The 16910-nt window shown below is 34.5% G+C and overlaps 1 protein-coding gene across 1 annotated transcript; it reads left to right on the top strand.

Annotated features, from left to right (window-relative positions):
- The first annotated feature begins 15710 nt into the window (after positions 1 to 15710).
- LOC121491824 (olfactory receptor 5V1-like) lies at positions 15711 to 16681 on the top strand. Its single transcript, XM_041756973.1, has 2 exons — positions 15711 to 16145; positions 16178 to 16681. Exons 1-2 carry the CDS (start codon positions 15711 to 15713, stop codon positions 16679 to 16681), a joined length of 939 nt encoding a protein of 312 aa, XP_041612907.1.
- The last annotated feature ends 229 nt before the right edge of the window (positions 16682 to 16910 follow it).

The raw sequence follows: 16910 nt of genomic DNA, 5'->3' as shown, positions 1-16910 counted from the left end.
GTGCCATTTTTCGCTTAAGGGACAGTACACACATAGCATCTCTCCTAATAAAACACACACACACACACACACACACACACACACACACACACTACACACATATATACACTATGATCATGACTTTTTTTTTAGGGTCAGATCTTGGAGGACTTTGGTTTGTTTTTGCTTATGCTTCTTATTTAAATTTTACTTAGTTAACATATAGTGTGATACTGGTTTCTGGAGTAGAATTCAGTGATCATCACTTACATACATCACAGAGTGCTCATCACAACAACTGCATTCCCTAACACCCCTTGTCCATCCAGCCTGTCCCCCTACCCACCTCCCTCCAACAACCCTCTCTTTATTCTCTATTGCTAAGGGTCTTTTATGGTTTATTTCCCTCTCTTCCCTTCCCCTTCCTTCTCATGTATTTTCATTTGTTTTCTTTGTTAAATTCCACATATGAGTAAGATCATTTGGTATTTGTCTTTCTCTGAGTGATTATTTCACTTAGCATAATACACTCTAGCTCCATCCACATCATTGCAAATGGCAAGGTTTCATTCTTTTTGATGGGCGAGTAATGTTCCATTAGATATCCCCCACATCTTCCTTATCTATTCATCAGTCAATGGACATTTGGGCACTCTCCATAGTTTGGCTATTGTCGATAATGCTGTTATAAACATTGTGTCCATGTACCCCTTCGAATCTGCATTTTTGTATACTTTGGGTAAATACATAGTGGTGCAATTGCTGGATCACAGGATAGTTCTAATTGTAACTTTTTGAGGAAACTCCATACTGTTTTCCAGAGTTGCTGCACCAGTTTGCATTCCCTCCACGAGTGTGTGAGGGTTTGCAACACCTGTTGTTTCTTGGGTTGTTAATTTTAGCTATTCTGACAGGTGTGAGGTGATATGTCATTGTGGTTTTGATTCGTATTTCCCTGATGATGAGTGTGATGGTGAGCATCTTTTCATATGTCTGTTAGCCATCTGGATGTTTTCTTTGGAAAAATATCTATGTATGTCTTCTGCCCATTTCTTGACTGGATTATTTGTCTTTTGGGTGTTCAGTTTAATAAGTTCTTTATAGATTTTGGATACTAACCTTTTATCAGATATGTCTTTTGCAAGTATTTTCTCCCATTCCATAGATTGGCTTCTAGTTTTGTTGATTGTTTCCTTTGCTGTGCATAAGCTTTTTATCTTGATGAAGTCCCAATAGTTCATTTTCCTTTTGTTTCCCTTGCCTCCAGAGACATGTCTAGTAAAAAGTTGCTGTGGTCGAGGTCAAAGAGGTCATTGCCTGTGTTCTCTTCTAGGATTTTGATGGTTTCCTGTCTCACACTTAGGTCTTTCATCCATTTTAAATTTATTTTTATGTCTGGTGTAAGAAAGTGGTCCAGTTTCATTCTTTTGCATATTTCTGTCTTGTTTTCCCAACATCATTTGTTGAAAAGACTGTCTTTTTCCCACTGAATATTCTTTCCTCTTTGTTGAAGATTAGTTGACCAGAGTTGTGGATCTAACTCTGGGTTCTCTTTTCTATTCCATTGATCTATTTGTCTGTTCTTGTGCCAGTACCATACTATCTTGATGACTGCATCTTTGTAATATAGCCTGTACCCTGGAATCATGCTACCTCCAGTTTTGTTTTTCTTTTTCAGGATTGCTTTGGCTACTTGGGGTCTTTTGCAGTTCCACATAAATTTTAGGATTGTTTATTCTAGCTCTGTGAAAAATGCTGGTGGTATATGATAGGGATTGCATTAAATATGTAGATTGCTTTGAGTAGTATAGATAGTTTAATGATGTTTCATCTTCTAATCCGTGATCATGGAATGTTTTTCTATTTCTCTGTGTCTTCTTCAATTTCTTTCATAAGTGCTCTATAGTTTTCAGAATACAGATCTTTTACCTCTTTAGTTAAGTTTATTTCTAAATATCTTATTTTTTTTTTAAATTTTATTTATTTATGATAGTCACACACACAGAGAGAAGGAGAGAGAGAGGCAGAGACACAGGCAGAGGGAGAAGCAGGCTCCATGCACCGGGAGCCTGACGTGGGATTCGATCCCGGGTCTCCAGGATCGCGCCCTGGGCCAAAGGCAGGCGCCAAACCGCTGCGCCACTCAGGGATCCCATATCTTATTATTTTAGTGCAATTGCAAATGGGGTCGATTCCTTGATTTCTTTTATCTTGCTGCTTCATTATTGGTGCATAGAAATGCAATAGATTGCTGCACATTTTTATATCCTGCAACTTTGCTAAATTTATGTGTTATTTCCGGCAATTTTTGGGTGGAGTCTTTCAGGTTTTCTACATAGAGTATCATGTCCTGAGTGACTCAGTCAATCAAGTGTCTGACTCTTGATCTCAGCTCAGTCCTTGATCTCAGAGTCATAAGTCATCCCCTATGTTGGGCTCCACACTGGGCATGGAGCCTATGCGGGTAGGTAGCTAGCTAGCTAGCTAGCTAGATAGATAGAAAGGTGAATATTTCACATATGGTAAAATGCACGTAAAGTGTAAAGGTTGATGAATTTTTACATATATATATGTACCTATGCAATCACTACCCAAATCAAAATATACATTTCCCTCACTTTAAAAAATTCTTGGGATACCTGGGTGGCTTAGTGGTTTGGCACCAGCCTTCAGCCCAGGGCATGATCCTGGAGTTCTGGGATCGAGTCCCACATCAGGCTTCCTACATGGAGCCTGCTTCTCTCTCTGCCTGTATCTCTGCCTCTCTGTGTGTGTGTTTCTCATGAATAAATGGATAGAATCTTAAAAAAAAAAATCCTTAATGCTCCTCTCCCATCAATGTCATCCAGAGCTAATTACTATGTTCACTTTATGGCAAGAGATTAGTTTTGCCTATTTTTGAAATTTTTTTAAATGAAAAATACAGTACAAATTCTTTTATATCCATCTTCCTTCATTAAAAAAAGTGTTTTAGATTCATCGGTGTTTATATATGTATCAGTATTTTAAATAACTGTATAATATTTTGTTGCATAAATATACCACACATTCATAGGCATTCTATGAATGCCTGTTGATAGGCATACTATTCCCCTATTGATAGGCATACTATTTATTTCCAATTTGTACTATGTGTACAAATTAGTAAAGTAATGTTTGGAACAGTATTGTGCAAATCACTTTGTCATCATATACACCCATTCTATGAATGCCTGTTGATAGGCATACTATTTATTTACAATTTGTACTATGTGTACAAATTAGTAAAGTAATGTTTGGAACAGTATTGTGCAAATCACTTTGTCATCATATACACCCACTTTTCTTGGATGTATACTTAGGAGTGGAATTTCTGGGTCATAGAGTAACTGTATTTTTTACTTTATTAAAAACTTTCAAATCTTTTTAAAAGGTGGTTGTATAGACTTTCAGTTTCAACTTAGAGATTTAGAAAGCTAGAAAAAGTTTTGCTTCCAGTATTACAACAATAACCATAAAGCTGGACATAATGCAAATAAATGACTTTTTTGGATCCCATTAGGAAATTGAGATTTCAGGGAAAACACTAAATAGAAAACTGGGGAGATATAGCCTCTTACAAGAGGAAATAAGATACAAGCATTTTTTATTTAACCTGGAGCAGAAACCATCATTACCATATAAACTGATAAGATTCAGCTTCTTTGGGAATTTAATGAATTGTTAAACACTAAGTGTGGGCTAGTATGAGAAAGTTAAATCCCTGGGGGCCATAGACAAGAAGGGTTTCACCATCTTTCTTTTCCTCCAATAACTCCACCACATAATCATAGTGAAGACCAGGAAATATTCAAATGTAAAGGAACTGTCTGGGAGAAGACAGTGGGAAGAGCAGCAATTGTTGCCAAAACTTCTTTCAAACTCATTTACTACATTTTTCTTACAGAAGTAAAACTGTAATCTGCAGGGCAAAAACAACAACAAAAAATGTCACCTTAGGGCACTGTGGAGGAACATTGCAGCTGGAGGAGGGGCAGAGACAAAACATTTCCCCTTCAGGGTAGGACAGGAATATATATTAGGCCCAACACCTACAGCTCAGGGAGGGGCAAGGCCACACTCCCAAGACACAGATTCACATTCCCTAAGACTAAGGCTTAACCAGAACATTTGAGAATAGCTCTCTCCTGTTCTCCACCAGCCCACTATCAAATAATAAATAAAACTAATTGTTGAATACCGTTGGATAATCTTCTTGAAAACAGATTATCTCTCAGATTTAGTAATGTAAAAGAAAAATCCAAAACCAAGCAAGTACTAGAGAAATTTGAAACCTGTGGTGCACTGAAGATAACTATAGCAATAACAAACCAAATTCAGCCCAGCTCCTCACTAAATTAATTCAAACTCCTACACTAAAGGCCTAGAAGAAGGGAAGACATACTCATCTCCAAGCCCCATCCCCCACACACACATTTAATTCAATCCCTACTGTTCTATCCAACATTTCCTGTTTCAATAAAAAGTTACGGAGTATACAGAAAGGTAAGAAAAAGCAATCTAAAAAGACAAAGCAAACCTCAGAATCAGACTCAGATATGACAGATACATAGAAACTATTGGACAAGGAATTTAAAATTACTGTCATTAGTAGGTTAAGAGATTCAATGGAAAAGGTAGACAATGGGCAAGATCAGAGAGGTAATTTCAGCAGAGAGATAAGATCAATAAGAAAAGATCAAATGGAAATGCAACAGAGAGGGGCACCTGAATGGCTCAGTGGGTTGGGTGTCTATCTTCCACTTGGTGGTGGTCCCAGAATCCTGGGATTGAGCCCACATCTTCCTCCCTATTCAGCAGGGAGCCTGCTTCTCCCTCTCTGTCTACCACTTGTACTCTCTCTTGATTAAATAAATAAAATCTAAAAAAAAAAAAAAAAAAAAAAAAAGCCAAAACAAGTGGGGGAAAAAAAACAGTGACAGAGTTAAAGGATGGTGGTTCCTAAAAAAAAAAAAAAAAAAAAAGATGGTTCCTCTGGGCTCATCAGGGAACTTGAGAATGCATTAAAGAAATTACTCAAGCCAAAACACAAAGAAAAGTGAGTTAAAAAACAAAACAACAACAAAAAAACCCTCCAGAATATCTGAGATCTATTGTACAATACCAAGCATATACATTATTGGAATTCCAGAAGTAGGATTATAAGAAAATGCATTTCAACAAATGTAGAAAAATAATTCGAGAAAATTTAACATCCATTCATGATAAAACTTTCATCAAAGAAGAATGGCTCACAACTTCCTTAACCATTAAAGACAGCTTTTTAAAAACTCTATACCCAACATCATATTTAATGGTAAAATACTCAATGCCTTCCCCCCTAAAATCAGGAATAGGCTAGAATATCCTCTCTAGGCTATTTCATATTGTTTTAATTCACATTTACCTAATGTTGATGTATCTATTCCTAAGTTATTGGCTATTTAGATGTAGTGTTTTGGGAAGTGTTTGTTCATGTCTCCCATTTTTCAATTGGGTTGTTCATTTGCCTTTGGTGTTTCTGTTATTAACTTATAATTATTTAAAATACATTATGGATATGATGCCTTTATGGGATAAATATGAATATTTCCCCAGTCTCTAGGCTGCTATTTATCTTTAATAGTGTTTTTTGAATAGCAAAAGTTATTAATTTTAATGAAGAAGGATTATCATTTTCTCCTTTAAGGTGGGAGTCAAGATTCTTTATTTTTCATGTATGTATTCAATTCAGATATATATGTGTGTGTATATATAAATATAGAGTTGCAATATATAGTTCCTTTTTAAAAAAAAAAATTTCATTGGGACACCTGGGTGGCTCAGCGGTTCAGTTGAGTGTCTGCCTTCAGCTCAGGGAGTGATCCTGGGATCTGGGATTGAGTCCCACATAAGGCTCCTCCTGGGGAGCCTGCTTCTCCCTCTGCCTATGTCCCTGCCTCTCTCCCTCTGTGTCTGTCATGAATGAGTAAACAAACAAACAAACAAACAAACATACTTAAATAAAATAGAATAAAAAATATTTCTTTACCGTATTGAATAGCTTTGGTAGTTTTTTTTTTTTAAGAATTCTACTCAAAGATTTTTTTTTAAATTTTTATTTATTTATGATAGGCACACAGTGAGAGAGAGAGGCAGAGACACAGGCAGAGGGAGAAGCAGGCTCCATGCACCGGGAGCCCGACGTGGGATTCAATCCCGGGTCTCCAGGATCGCGCCCTGGGCCAAAGGCAGGCGCTAAACCGCTGCGCCTCCCAGGGATCCCAGCTTTGGTAGTTTTATTGAAAATCAATTAACCATATATGATGTGGGTCTATTTCTGGACTCTGTTCTGTCCCATTGGTACATTTGTCTTTTCTTGCAATAGTGCCAATTATATTTTAATTACTTAAAATTATACTAACTCTTGAAATATGGAAGTGTAAGTTCTCCAGCTTTATTTTTGTTCTTCAAGATTATCTTGGTTAGGGCAGCTCAGATGGCTCAGCGGTTTAGCGCGGCCTTCGGCCCAGGGCATGACCCTGGAGACCTGGGATCGAGTCCCGCGTCGGGCTCCCTGTGAGGAGCCTGCTTCTCCCTCTGCCTGTGCCTCTGCCTCTCTTTCTCTCTATGTCTCTCATGAATAAACAAATAAAATCTTTTAAAAAAAGAAGATTATCTTGATTATTCTTTTTTTTTTATCTTGATTATTCTTGATCCTTTGAATTTCTATAAAAATTTTAGAAACAGCTTTGAATTTTCTCAAAAAGAATTACTGAAATTTTTATTTGGATTGTATTAGTCTATACGATAATTTTTGTTTATAATTCCTCTCAGCAATGTTTTGTGCTTTGCAATGGAGGGATCTTGTAAATCTTCTGTTAAATTTATTCCTATATACTCATTGATAATTTAAGCTATTGCAAATGGTATTATTTTAAATTAAATTTCCAGTGTTTATTGATTACAGAAATGCAATTGATGTTTATATATTAACCTTGCTTCCTGTGATTTTTAAAATATGATTTTGTTAATTCCTTTTGACTTTATACAAAGTTATGATATTTGTAAATAAAGGCAGGTGGACATCTTTCTTTCAAATAGTTATATCTTTTACTGTTCTTCTCTTATTGCACTGGTTAGAACCTCCAGTATAATTTCAGGTAGAAATGTAGGAGTAGACATCCTTGTTTTGTTTAATATATTATGCAAAGTATGTCACAATTAAATATGATACTTTGTGTAGGATTTTTGCAGATGCACTTTATCAGATTGAAGAAGTCCTCATTTATTTTGCTTGTTGGATTGTTTTTATTGCAAATGGGTAATGAATTTTGTCAAATATGTTTTGCCTCCTTTATTCTATTAATATGAGGATGGCAATGATTTTTAAATGGAAAATAGGCTATATTCCTGGAATAAACCATATTTGTTCATGGCATATTATCCTTTTTAAGTTCTATTGGATATGATTTAATACTATTTTGTTCAGAATTTTTGTGTCTATATTCATGAAAGATACTAGTTTGCAATTTTCTTTTATTGTAAGAACCATATCATGTTTTGGTGTCAGGATTATGCTGTTATTGTAAATCAAGTTGGAAAGTATTCCTTCTATTCTCTGAAGGGTTTTTGTAATATTGTACTTTTTCTTTCTAAAATGTTTGGTAGAATTCACCATGAAACCATCTGGGCTAGAGTCTTCTTTTTGGAGGAATTTTAAATTATGATTAAATTTATGTTAATAGAAATAGTACTATTTAAACTTTGTTTCTTTTTTTTTTAAAGATTTATTTATTTATTCATGAGAGACACAGGTAGAGAGAGAGGCAGAGACATAGGCAGGGGGAGAAGTAGACTTCCAGGAGGAGCCCTATGTGGGAATCGATCCAGATTCCAGGATCATGCCCTGAGCCAAAGGCAGACACTCAACCCCTGATCCACCCAGGCCTCCCTAAACTTTGTTTTTTCTTATATCAAATTACTTCACGCATTTTGAAAAGTTATGCTTTTCAAGAATTTGTCTAAGGTGTCAAATTCAATGGAATAATGTTGTTACTAATATTTTATTATTTCATTAATGTTTGTAAGATCTATAGTAGTATCCATTTTTTCATTCCTGATTTTTATAATTTGTATTTTCTCTTATTTCTTGACCAATCTTACTTGAGATGTATGCATTTCCTTAGCCTTTTCAAAAAACCAAACTTGGCATTATTGACTTCCAGTTAGAGTCTGTTTTCTATTTTATTAACTTCAGGTCTCTATCTTTTAAATATTTTATTTGGGCTTAATTCTATCTTCTATTTTTAAACAACAAGTTAGGAAAACTTCTATTCAATAAGGGTGAAAGTCTAGATATTTTATTTATTTTTTCTTTTTAAAAAAGACTTATTTATTTGAGAGAGAGAGTGAGAGTGGGGTGGGGAGGAGCAGAGAGAAAATCTCAAGCTGACTCCCCACTGAGTATGGAGCCTGACATGGGGTTTGATCTCATACTCCTGAGATCATGACCTGAGCTGAAATCAAGAGTTGCACACTTAATAAACTGAGCCACCCAGGCATCCCTGATTATTTATTTTAAACATTTTTAAATACAGGCATTATTTGCCATGATGTGAATGGAGCTACAAAGTATTATGTTAAGTGAAATAAGTCAGTCAAAGAAAGACAAATACCATATGATCAAACTCATGGAATTTAAGAAAGAATTTAAGAAAGAAAACAGGATGAACATATGGGAAGGGGAAATGAAAGAAAGGAGAGAGGGAAACAAAGCATAAGAGATTTTTAAAGATAGAAAACAAACTGAGAGTTAATGGAGGGAGGTGGGTTGGGGATGGGCTGGATGGCGGATTGATATTAAACAGGGCACTTATTATGAGCACTGGGTGTTGAATATAAGTGATGAATCACTGAATTTTACCCCAGAAGCTAATATTGCACTGTATGTTAACTCCCTAAAATTTAAACTTTAAAAAAGGCATTAAAAGCTATAACTTTCCCCCAAACACTGCATTAGCTGCACTGCCAATTTTTTGATTTGCTGCATTTTCATTGCCATTACATTAAAAATATTTTCTATTTTTCTTTAGGGTTCTTTGACCTATAATTTGTTGAAGCGTTTGCTCAAATTCAAAATATTTGGGGAATTTCAGATTTCTATTTGTGGTTAATTTCTAATTCAATTCCATCATGGTCAAGAAACATACTCTATATCATTTCAATCTTTTTAAATGTATTGAAACTTGCTTTCTAGCCCAGTATATGGGATACTTTAGTGAATGTTCCTTGTGTATTCAACTAGAATATTTATTCTGAAATTATTGGATATAATGTGCTATAAATGTCAGTTATGTCAAGATGATTAATTGTGCTGTCTAAATATTCTGGATTACTGAATTTTCTCTATATTTATTCTATAATTTTTGATGAAAGAGTAATATTAAAGTCTTCAATTATGACTGTGAACTTGTCTAACTCTTTTGTCAATATTTTGAAGTTATGTTATTAGATACTTTTATAATTGTTATGTCTTCTTGATGAATGGATCCTTTTATTACTATAAAGGATTCCGGTTTACTTTTGGCAATCTATCTTAAAGCCTACACATCAACTTTTTTTAATGTTTGCTTTTAAATGATATATTTTTCCCATCCTTTTACTTGGAACATATTCAAGATCTTATATGTAAAGTATAATTCTTGAAAAGAAGATACAGTTGGTTTATTTTAAAATCCAGTCTAACAATCTCTGTATTTTTATTGGAATGTTTAGTTCATTTATATTTTCTGGTATTACTAACATGATTAAGTCTAGTATTTTACTATTTGTTTTCCATTTGTCCCATCTGACCCTTTGTGCCTGCTTTTGAATTGAATTTTTATTTTTATTTTATTCCATTTCATCTCCTCTGTCAGTTTTTGGATATGCTTTGTATTATTTTTTAGTGCTTAATCTATGTATTTTATTATACTTTATTTACTTAATATAGTCACCTTGAATTAATATTTTATGATAATGTATAGTGCAAAAACACTACAAAATATTTTACCATTTTCTCACCCAACCTTTTTGTTGCTACTGTTACATATTTCATTTCTATGTTACAAATTCTCCAATGCACTTATTATTTTATCTTTAAATGGTTAGTCTTTTAAAATTATTTTTTAAATGTTATATTTGCCCAGTAATTTTAAAATTATTTTTTATTATTCCATTTCTGACATGAGCCCCTTTATTTCAATCCTTATTTTAGACATGAAAATATTAAGCAAAGAGAATAAATAACTTACCTAAAGTCTCATAACCAAAGGATTACAGAAGTGAGTTTTGATCCCAAGAAGTCTAACTCCAGAGCTCACAATTTGACCACTGTAGTAGGGTTATCCATCATTAATGCATTTGGAATAAACTGCAAGGCTGTAGTTTGCAAAGGCCTTTCTATAGCCATGGATGGTGCCCTAGAAATCTTACTAAAGTAAATTTTACTAAAGTAAAATATTTTCTCACAAAAAAAGAAAGCTCCCAAGCAGTGTATTTTAAGATTTGGCAAATATAGATTTCTTCTCAAAGCCATGTAAAATAATATGAACTTCATTTGATAGAGGATGTAGGCCAGTGAAGGACTTTAAGGTAGAGAGAGGCTAGATATATTTTAGGGTTTAGAGAGATCACTGCTTTCAATAGGACAGCATCTGAGAATTTGATTTCCAGTTTAAGTTGATTGAACAGATTTGTAGGGATGCTGTCCTTCAGGTTAACAGAGCAAGGTTGCTGATTAAATAATTTGATATTTAATCCAAAGTTTGGAGAGACAAATTTGGGGCATATTTCAAAGCCAATCAAGCAACATATGTCAGTTGGGGTTCTAACAAGATAGCTTTTGAGATAATTGATAACTTATATGAGATAAATAAAAATAAGCTAGGTTTTATCTTTACTTTGGTACTAATGAGGATTACTTATCATATAAAAAGCCAATGTAGGTGCAAGATGTTAAAATTCCCAAAGTGTAAAATTTTCTACTCTAATGATTAAAATAGACTGATTGGCACGATGGACTGATATTCACAGGTCGAGAGAGATATATGGAAGAATAATTAAGATTAAGTAGGCAAAATGGAAGAGAATTAGGTTAGATTTTCTCACAGAAAGCATAATGAATTCCATAATCACCTTAAAATATAGATTTAATTACTCATTCAACAAATATTTATTGAGCGAGAGCTGTATGCCAGGTTTTCTCTTAGGTTAGGGATAGAAGATGACCAAAACTGAGCCCCTGGCCTCACAGAGCTTATGCTACAAACAGAAGTGAGTAGATCAATAATTTCATGCCAAGGGTAGCATAAGTGCCACAAAAAGAAGTGAAGCAGAGTAAGGGGATAAAAAGTGATACGACTGCTATTTTATATAGAACTGTCAGAGAAAGTATCCCTGAGGGGGTAACAGTTCAGGAAAAAACCTCAATGAAAAAAGGAAATGGAACATGTAAATATCTGGGGGAAAGTTTTCTGGTGAGGAAATAGCAAGTACAAGCCCTTGAGATGGGAAGGTGTTTGGTGTAGTTAGAAACAGAAAGCAGCTCTGTGTAGCTCAAGCTAAGTGGACAAAAGGGAAGAAGAGTGGGAAGTAATATCAGAGAGGCAGTCAGAGGTCAGATCACATAGGTTTCTTTAGGCCAAGGTGTGATCTTTAGATTTCATTCTATGACATGGAAAGACATTGGAGGGTTTTGAGTTTAGGAGTAGCATAATTTAGCTTACATTGTAAAAACTCACTCTAGCTGCTGCTATGTGGAGACAGATTAAGTGGGAATGGGGATGGGAAGAAAGCGGAAGTCTGCTGCAGTTGTTGATGCAAGAAAAAGTGGTGGCTGGGACTGGGGTATCAGTAGTGACTATAGTGAAAAGTGATCATATTTATACAATTTGGAAGGCAAAGTCAAAGAAAATATTTTATCTTGAAATATTTTTGTATGTATTAAAAATAATAGCAAACACCTTTCCATACAAGGCATATTACTTATATTACTTCATGCTACTTTTTTTTCCCACTTTTATCCTTTATTTTAAATATTTTGTCTTAAAAGTAATTTAAAAACCTTTTTTAAAAATTACACATATTAAACAAATAATACAAATTTATGATGTAAAAAATTTAAAAAGTACAAAAGATTACACAGAAAGACTCAGAGTTCTTCCCATCTTTTCTGGAAGCAACTGCTTTTATCAGTCTCCTGGATAGCTTTCTATGCAATACTTCAGCCTACTTCTTCCAACAACCCTGGTGTAGGCACTATTAACATGAGAATGCAGTCAGCGAACTGGGAAAAAGAGGAATCAGTTGACTTAGTCACCGTTTACATCTAGTCAGCAGAAGTGAGATTTGAATCCACCTCTATCTGGCTCAAGATATCTCACCTCCAAGATTGAAAAAGGTACAGAAATCATAGTTCAAAGGCTGTGAACCTATCAGAATGGATAACTTAACAGAAAGCTAGTTATTGTACCAATTATTTTTTTAGGAAACATGCAGTATGTAAGCATAAATCTTGGTGTAGTAAAGTTTACTTTAATAAGGTAATAAGATGTCTTTAATGGTAACATACCTAAGTAAATATGATTACCTAATTTCGTATTAATCATATCATATCATATCAAAATTTTCATATCTTTTAAACCCTAAAAAGATAAATGATCCAATTGATTAAAGAATCAGTATATTTTAGGGGTACCTGGGTGGCTCAGTGGTTAAGCATCTGCCTTTGGCTCAGGGAGTGATCCTGGAATCCCCAGGATTGAGTCCCAGGGTCAAGTCCCACATCTGGCTCCCTGCATGAAACCTGCTTCTCCTTCTGCCTGTGTCTCTGCCTCTCTCTCTCTCTCATAAATAAATAAATAAAATCTTTAAAAAAAAAAAAAAGCATCTAACTCTTGATTTCAGTTCAGGTTGTGATCTCACAGTCATGAGATGGAGCCCTGCGATCTCTCTCCCTCTCCCTCTGCCCTTCTTTCTCTCTAAAATAAATAAGTAAATGTTTAAAAATTAAAAATAAAATTGTGGTAAAATATACACAATATTCATTGTTTTAACCATTTGGGAGTGTACAAATCAGTGACATTAAGTATATTCACAATGTATGTAACCATCACTTCCATCTATACCCAAAACTTTTCATCATCTTCAACAGAAACTTGAACTTGGAACCCATTAAACAATAACTCCTCCCAATTCCATCCTCTTTTCAGCCTCTGGTAACCTTTACTCTACTTTCTGTCTCTATGAATTTGTCTGTTCTAGGCACATGATATAAAATAAATCACACATTATTTTTCCTTCTGTGTCTGGTTTAGTATAATGTTAGCATAATGTTTTCAAGATCCATTCATGTAGTATACATTAAATTTTTTTCCTTTTTATAGCTGAATAATAGCCCATCATGTGCATATACCACAGTTTTGTTTATCCTATCATTGGTTGATGAACACTTAGGTTGTTTTTGGCTATGTGAATAATGATGCTATGAACACCAGTATACGAGTATCTGTTCAAGTCCTTGTTTTCAATTCTTTTGGATAGGTACCAAGGAATAGAATTGCTGGGTCATATGATAGTCCTGTTTAATTTTTTGAGGAACTGGCAAACTATTTCCCATACTAGATGCACCATTTTACATTCTTATCAGCAATGCATGAGAGTTCCAAATTTTTCATAGCCTCACTAACATATTTTATTTTCCATTTTCTTCAGTATAACCATCCTGATAGGTGAAAAGTGGTACCTCATGCTTTTGATTTGCATTTCCCCAAAACTAATGATATCAAACATTTTTTCATGTTCTTATTGGCCATTTGTATATTGTCTTTTGAGTAATGTCTATTCAAGTCCTTTGCTTATTTTTTAATTGAGGTCTTTTTTTATTATGGTTAAATCGTAGGAGTTCTTTATATATTCTGGATATAAATCCCTTATCAGATATATGGTTTGTAAATATTTTATTTTATAGGCTGCTTTTTTGCTTTCTCAATAGTGTATTTTGATAACACTTTCTTAATTTTGATGAAGTACATATTATCTTTTTTTTTCTTTTGTTACCTGTACTTTTGGTGTCATATCCATAAAATAGTTGCCAAATCCAATAACATAAAGATTATCTCCAATGTTTTCTCCTAAGAGTTTTATAGTTCTAGCTCTTAAGTTTAGATCTTTGATCCATCTTGAGTTAATTTGTGCCTAGTGTCAGTTAATTTTGTGCACCTCATTCTTTTACATGAAGATACACAGTTTTCCTAGAACCATTTGTTGAAAATACTATCCTTTTCCTTATTGAATGTTAATTTTCAACTTTTGTTGAAAATCAATTAACCATATATGTGAGAATTTATTTCTGAGCTCTCCATTCTATTTCATTAATTTATATGTCCATCCTTATGCCAGTACCATAATGTTTTAATTACTATAGTATTGAGTAAGTTTTGGAGTTAGAAAGTATGAGTCCTCCAACTTTATTCTTTTTCATAATTGTTTTGGCTATTCAGGGTCCCTTGCAATCCAATATGAATTTGAAAATTAACTTTTCCATTTTTATGGAAAAAAGACACTGAAATTTTGATAGACAAGGCATTGAACCTGTACATTACTTTGGATAGTATTAACATCTTAACAATTTAAGTCTTTTTATCCATGAAGATAGGTACATTTTATTTAGTTATGTTTTCTTTAATTTCTTTCAGCAATGCTTTGTAGTTTTTTTTTTTGCTTTGTAGTTTTTAGTGTACAGAACTTTCACTTCCTCAGTCAAATTTATTGTAAGCATTTATTACATTAGATATTATTGTAAATGGAATTGATTTCTTAACTTCCTTTTTGGATTGTTCATTGCTAATGTATAGAGACATAACTGATTTTTGTCTGTGCAACATTGCTCACTTTGTTTATGAGCTCTAACAATATTTTTGTGGATTCTTTGACATTTTCTATATATAGGATCATATCTGTGAATAGAAATAGTTGACTACTTCTTTTCTAATTTTGGAAATTTGCTCCTAATATTTTATCTTAATTCCAGTAGTGTTAATATACAGTGTTATTAGTTTCAGGTGTATAATATAGTAATTCAGCAATACCATACATCATCCAAGGCTTATCCTGACAAGTGCTCTTAATATTTTAAAGCTATAAATAGAGATCAAGATTTACATAACTGCAACAGCAAAAAGAAAAAATCACTACAATTGTATACACTGAAACATAGTACTGGCTCTGATTTAGAGATGATTGAATTCTTATTTATATCTTTTTACATTAAAAATTGTTTGCAATGAAACTATTTCTTAGAAAAGGTGAAAGGAAAAAATGAGACAAAAAGGACAATGATAGGAAGTAAATATTACTAAGATGGTGGGCTCCCTCTAATGTAGAATTTAGTAGTTTATTGTTGTGATTAGCCAACATTAAAATGTACCTTAAACATTAAACCAACATTTATTTTCACCCACCAGCAGTTATGTAAATCCAAATCCATGGGAGATCCCTGCGCCTGAGCTGGCTGGATTTGCTGAGCAAAAAGTTGTGGTCTCTCTGAAGACTTTCCTGCACACCTCCATCCACAGCCCAGACCATTCTATATCCAATATTATTTGATATTATCTTTCAATTTAACATGCCAATTTGAGGTCCTCTTTGTACATTATCATTATGGCTTTTGTTTTTCTCATTGTTTTGTAGCTATGACACCATTTGAAATGAACAATCAAACAGATGTCACCGAATTCATCTTCTTGGGATTTTCCAACCACCCCAAACTACAGGGCTTGTTCTTCCTGGTTTTCTTGATCATTTACCTGACAACACTCCTGGGAAACATGCTCATAATAACAGCCACTAAAATCAGCCTTGCTCTTCATACTCCAATGTATTATTTCCTCAGCAACCTGAGTTTCTTGGACGTCTGCTATACATCCACCACCATCCCAGTCATGCTGGTGAACTTCTTCCGCAAAAAGAAAACCATCTCATATGAAGGCTGCTTTTCTCAGACTTTTTTCCTCGTGACATGCACTGGCACTGAATGTGTCTTATTGGTTGCTATGGCTTATGACCACTATGTAGTCATTTGCCACCCCCTTCAATATCCAGTCCTCATGAGTGTGAAGGTCTGTGTTGTGTTTTTTTTTTTGGTGATTGAAATCCATAGCTGTGTGGGCTGGTGAATTCTGTGATACATACCGTGCTGGCAGCCACACTCACTCTCTGTGGGCCCAACCAAATCAGCCACTTTCTCTGTGACATCCCATTGCTTCTGGAGCTCTCTTGCTCAGACACCTCTCTCAATGAGTCTGTGCTCCATGTGGTCAAGGCCATCATTGACCTGAGCCCCTATCTGTTTACTGGAGTATCCTATGTACTCATCATCTCTGTCATTCTTAGGATTCCCTCTACTCAGGGCAGGAACAAGGCCTTCTCTACCTGTGTATCCCACCTTACTGTTGTTGTGGTCTTTTATGGAACAGCCAATTTCAACTATGACAGAACTAACATGGGGTATAACCTGGACATTGGCATCCTGGTTTTTGTACTTTTCTGTGTTGTGACCTTCATGTTGAACCCCATCATATACAGTCTGGGAAACAAGGAGGCCAAGGGTCCCCTGAGGAAGCTAGCTGGGAAAGGTGGGTTCTCTAATAAGATCGGCAATTAGATAAAGTTTTCCTTCTGGAAAATTTCTTGCTCAATAAAAACATGACCCTTCTAGCTGCAATTATAACAGTGTTCTCTATATAGGATCTTTTGACAACCATAATGCCCCATTTCATAAGGACAAACAGCTACACCTGTGCCAAGCATTTCACATACCGTAATCTCAAATGTCCTATGTTCTCCAATCCACTGACAACTGAGAATATTTTCATAATCCATTATCCCTGAAA

Source organism: Vulpes lagopus, chromosome 5 (assembly GCF_018345385.1).
Source record: "Vulpes lagopus strain Blue_001 chromosome 5, ASM1834538v1, whole genome shotgun sequence".
In the NCBI taxonomy this organism is placed as follows: domain Eukaryota; kingdom Metazoa; phylum Chordata; class Mammalia; order Carnivora; family Canidae; genus Vulpes; species Vulpes lagopus.
Note: the sequence above shows the minus strand (reverse complement) of the source record. Positions and strands in the feature narration are given on the sequence as shown.

Coding starts and splice junctions, on each gene's coding strand:
- LOC121491824 (XM_041756973.1), top strand. CDS start 15,711: ATGACACCATTTGAAATGAACAATCAAACAGATGTCACCGAATTCATC. Junction 16,146..16,177: donor TGAGTGTGAAGGTCTGTGTT/GTGTTTTTTTTT, acceptor TGAAATCCATAG/CTGTGTGGGCTGGTGAATTC.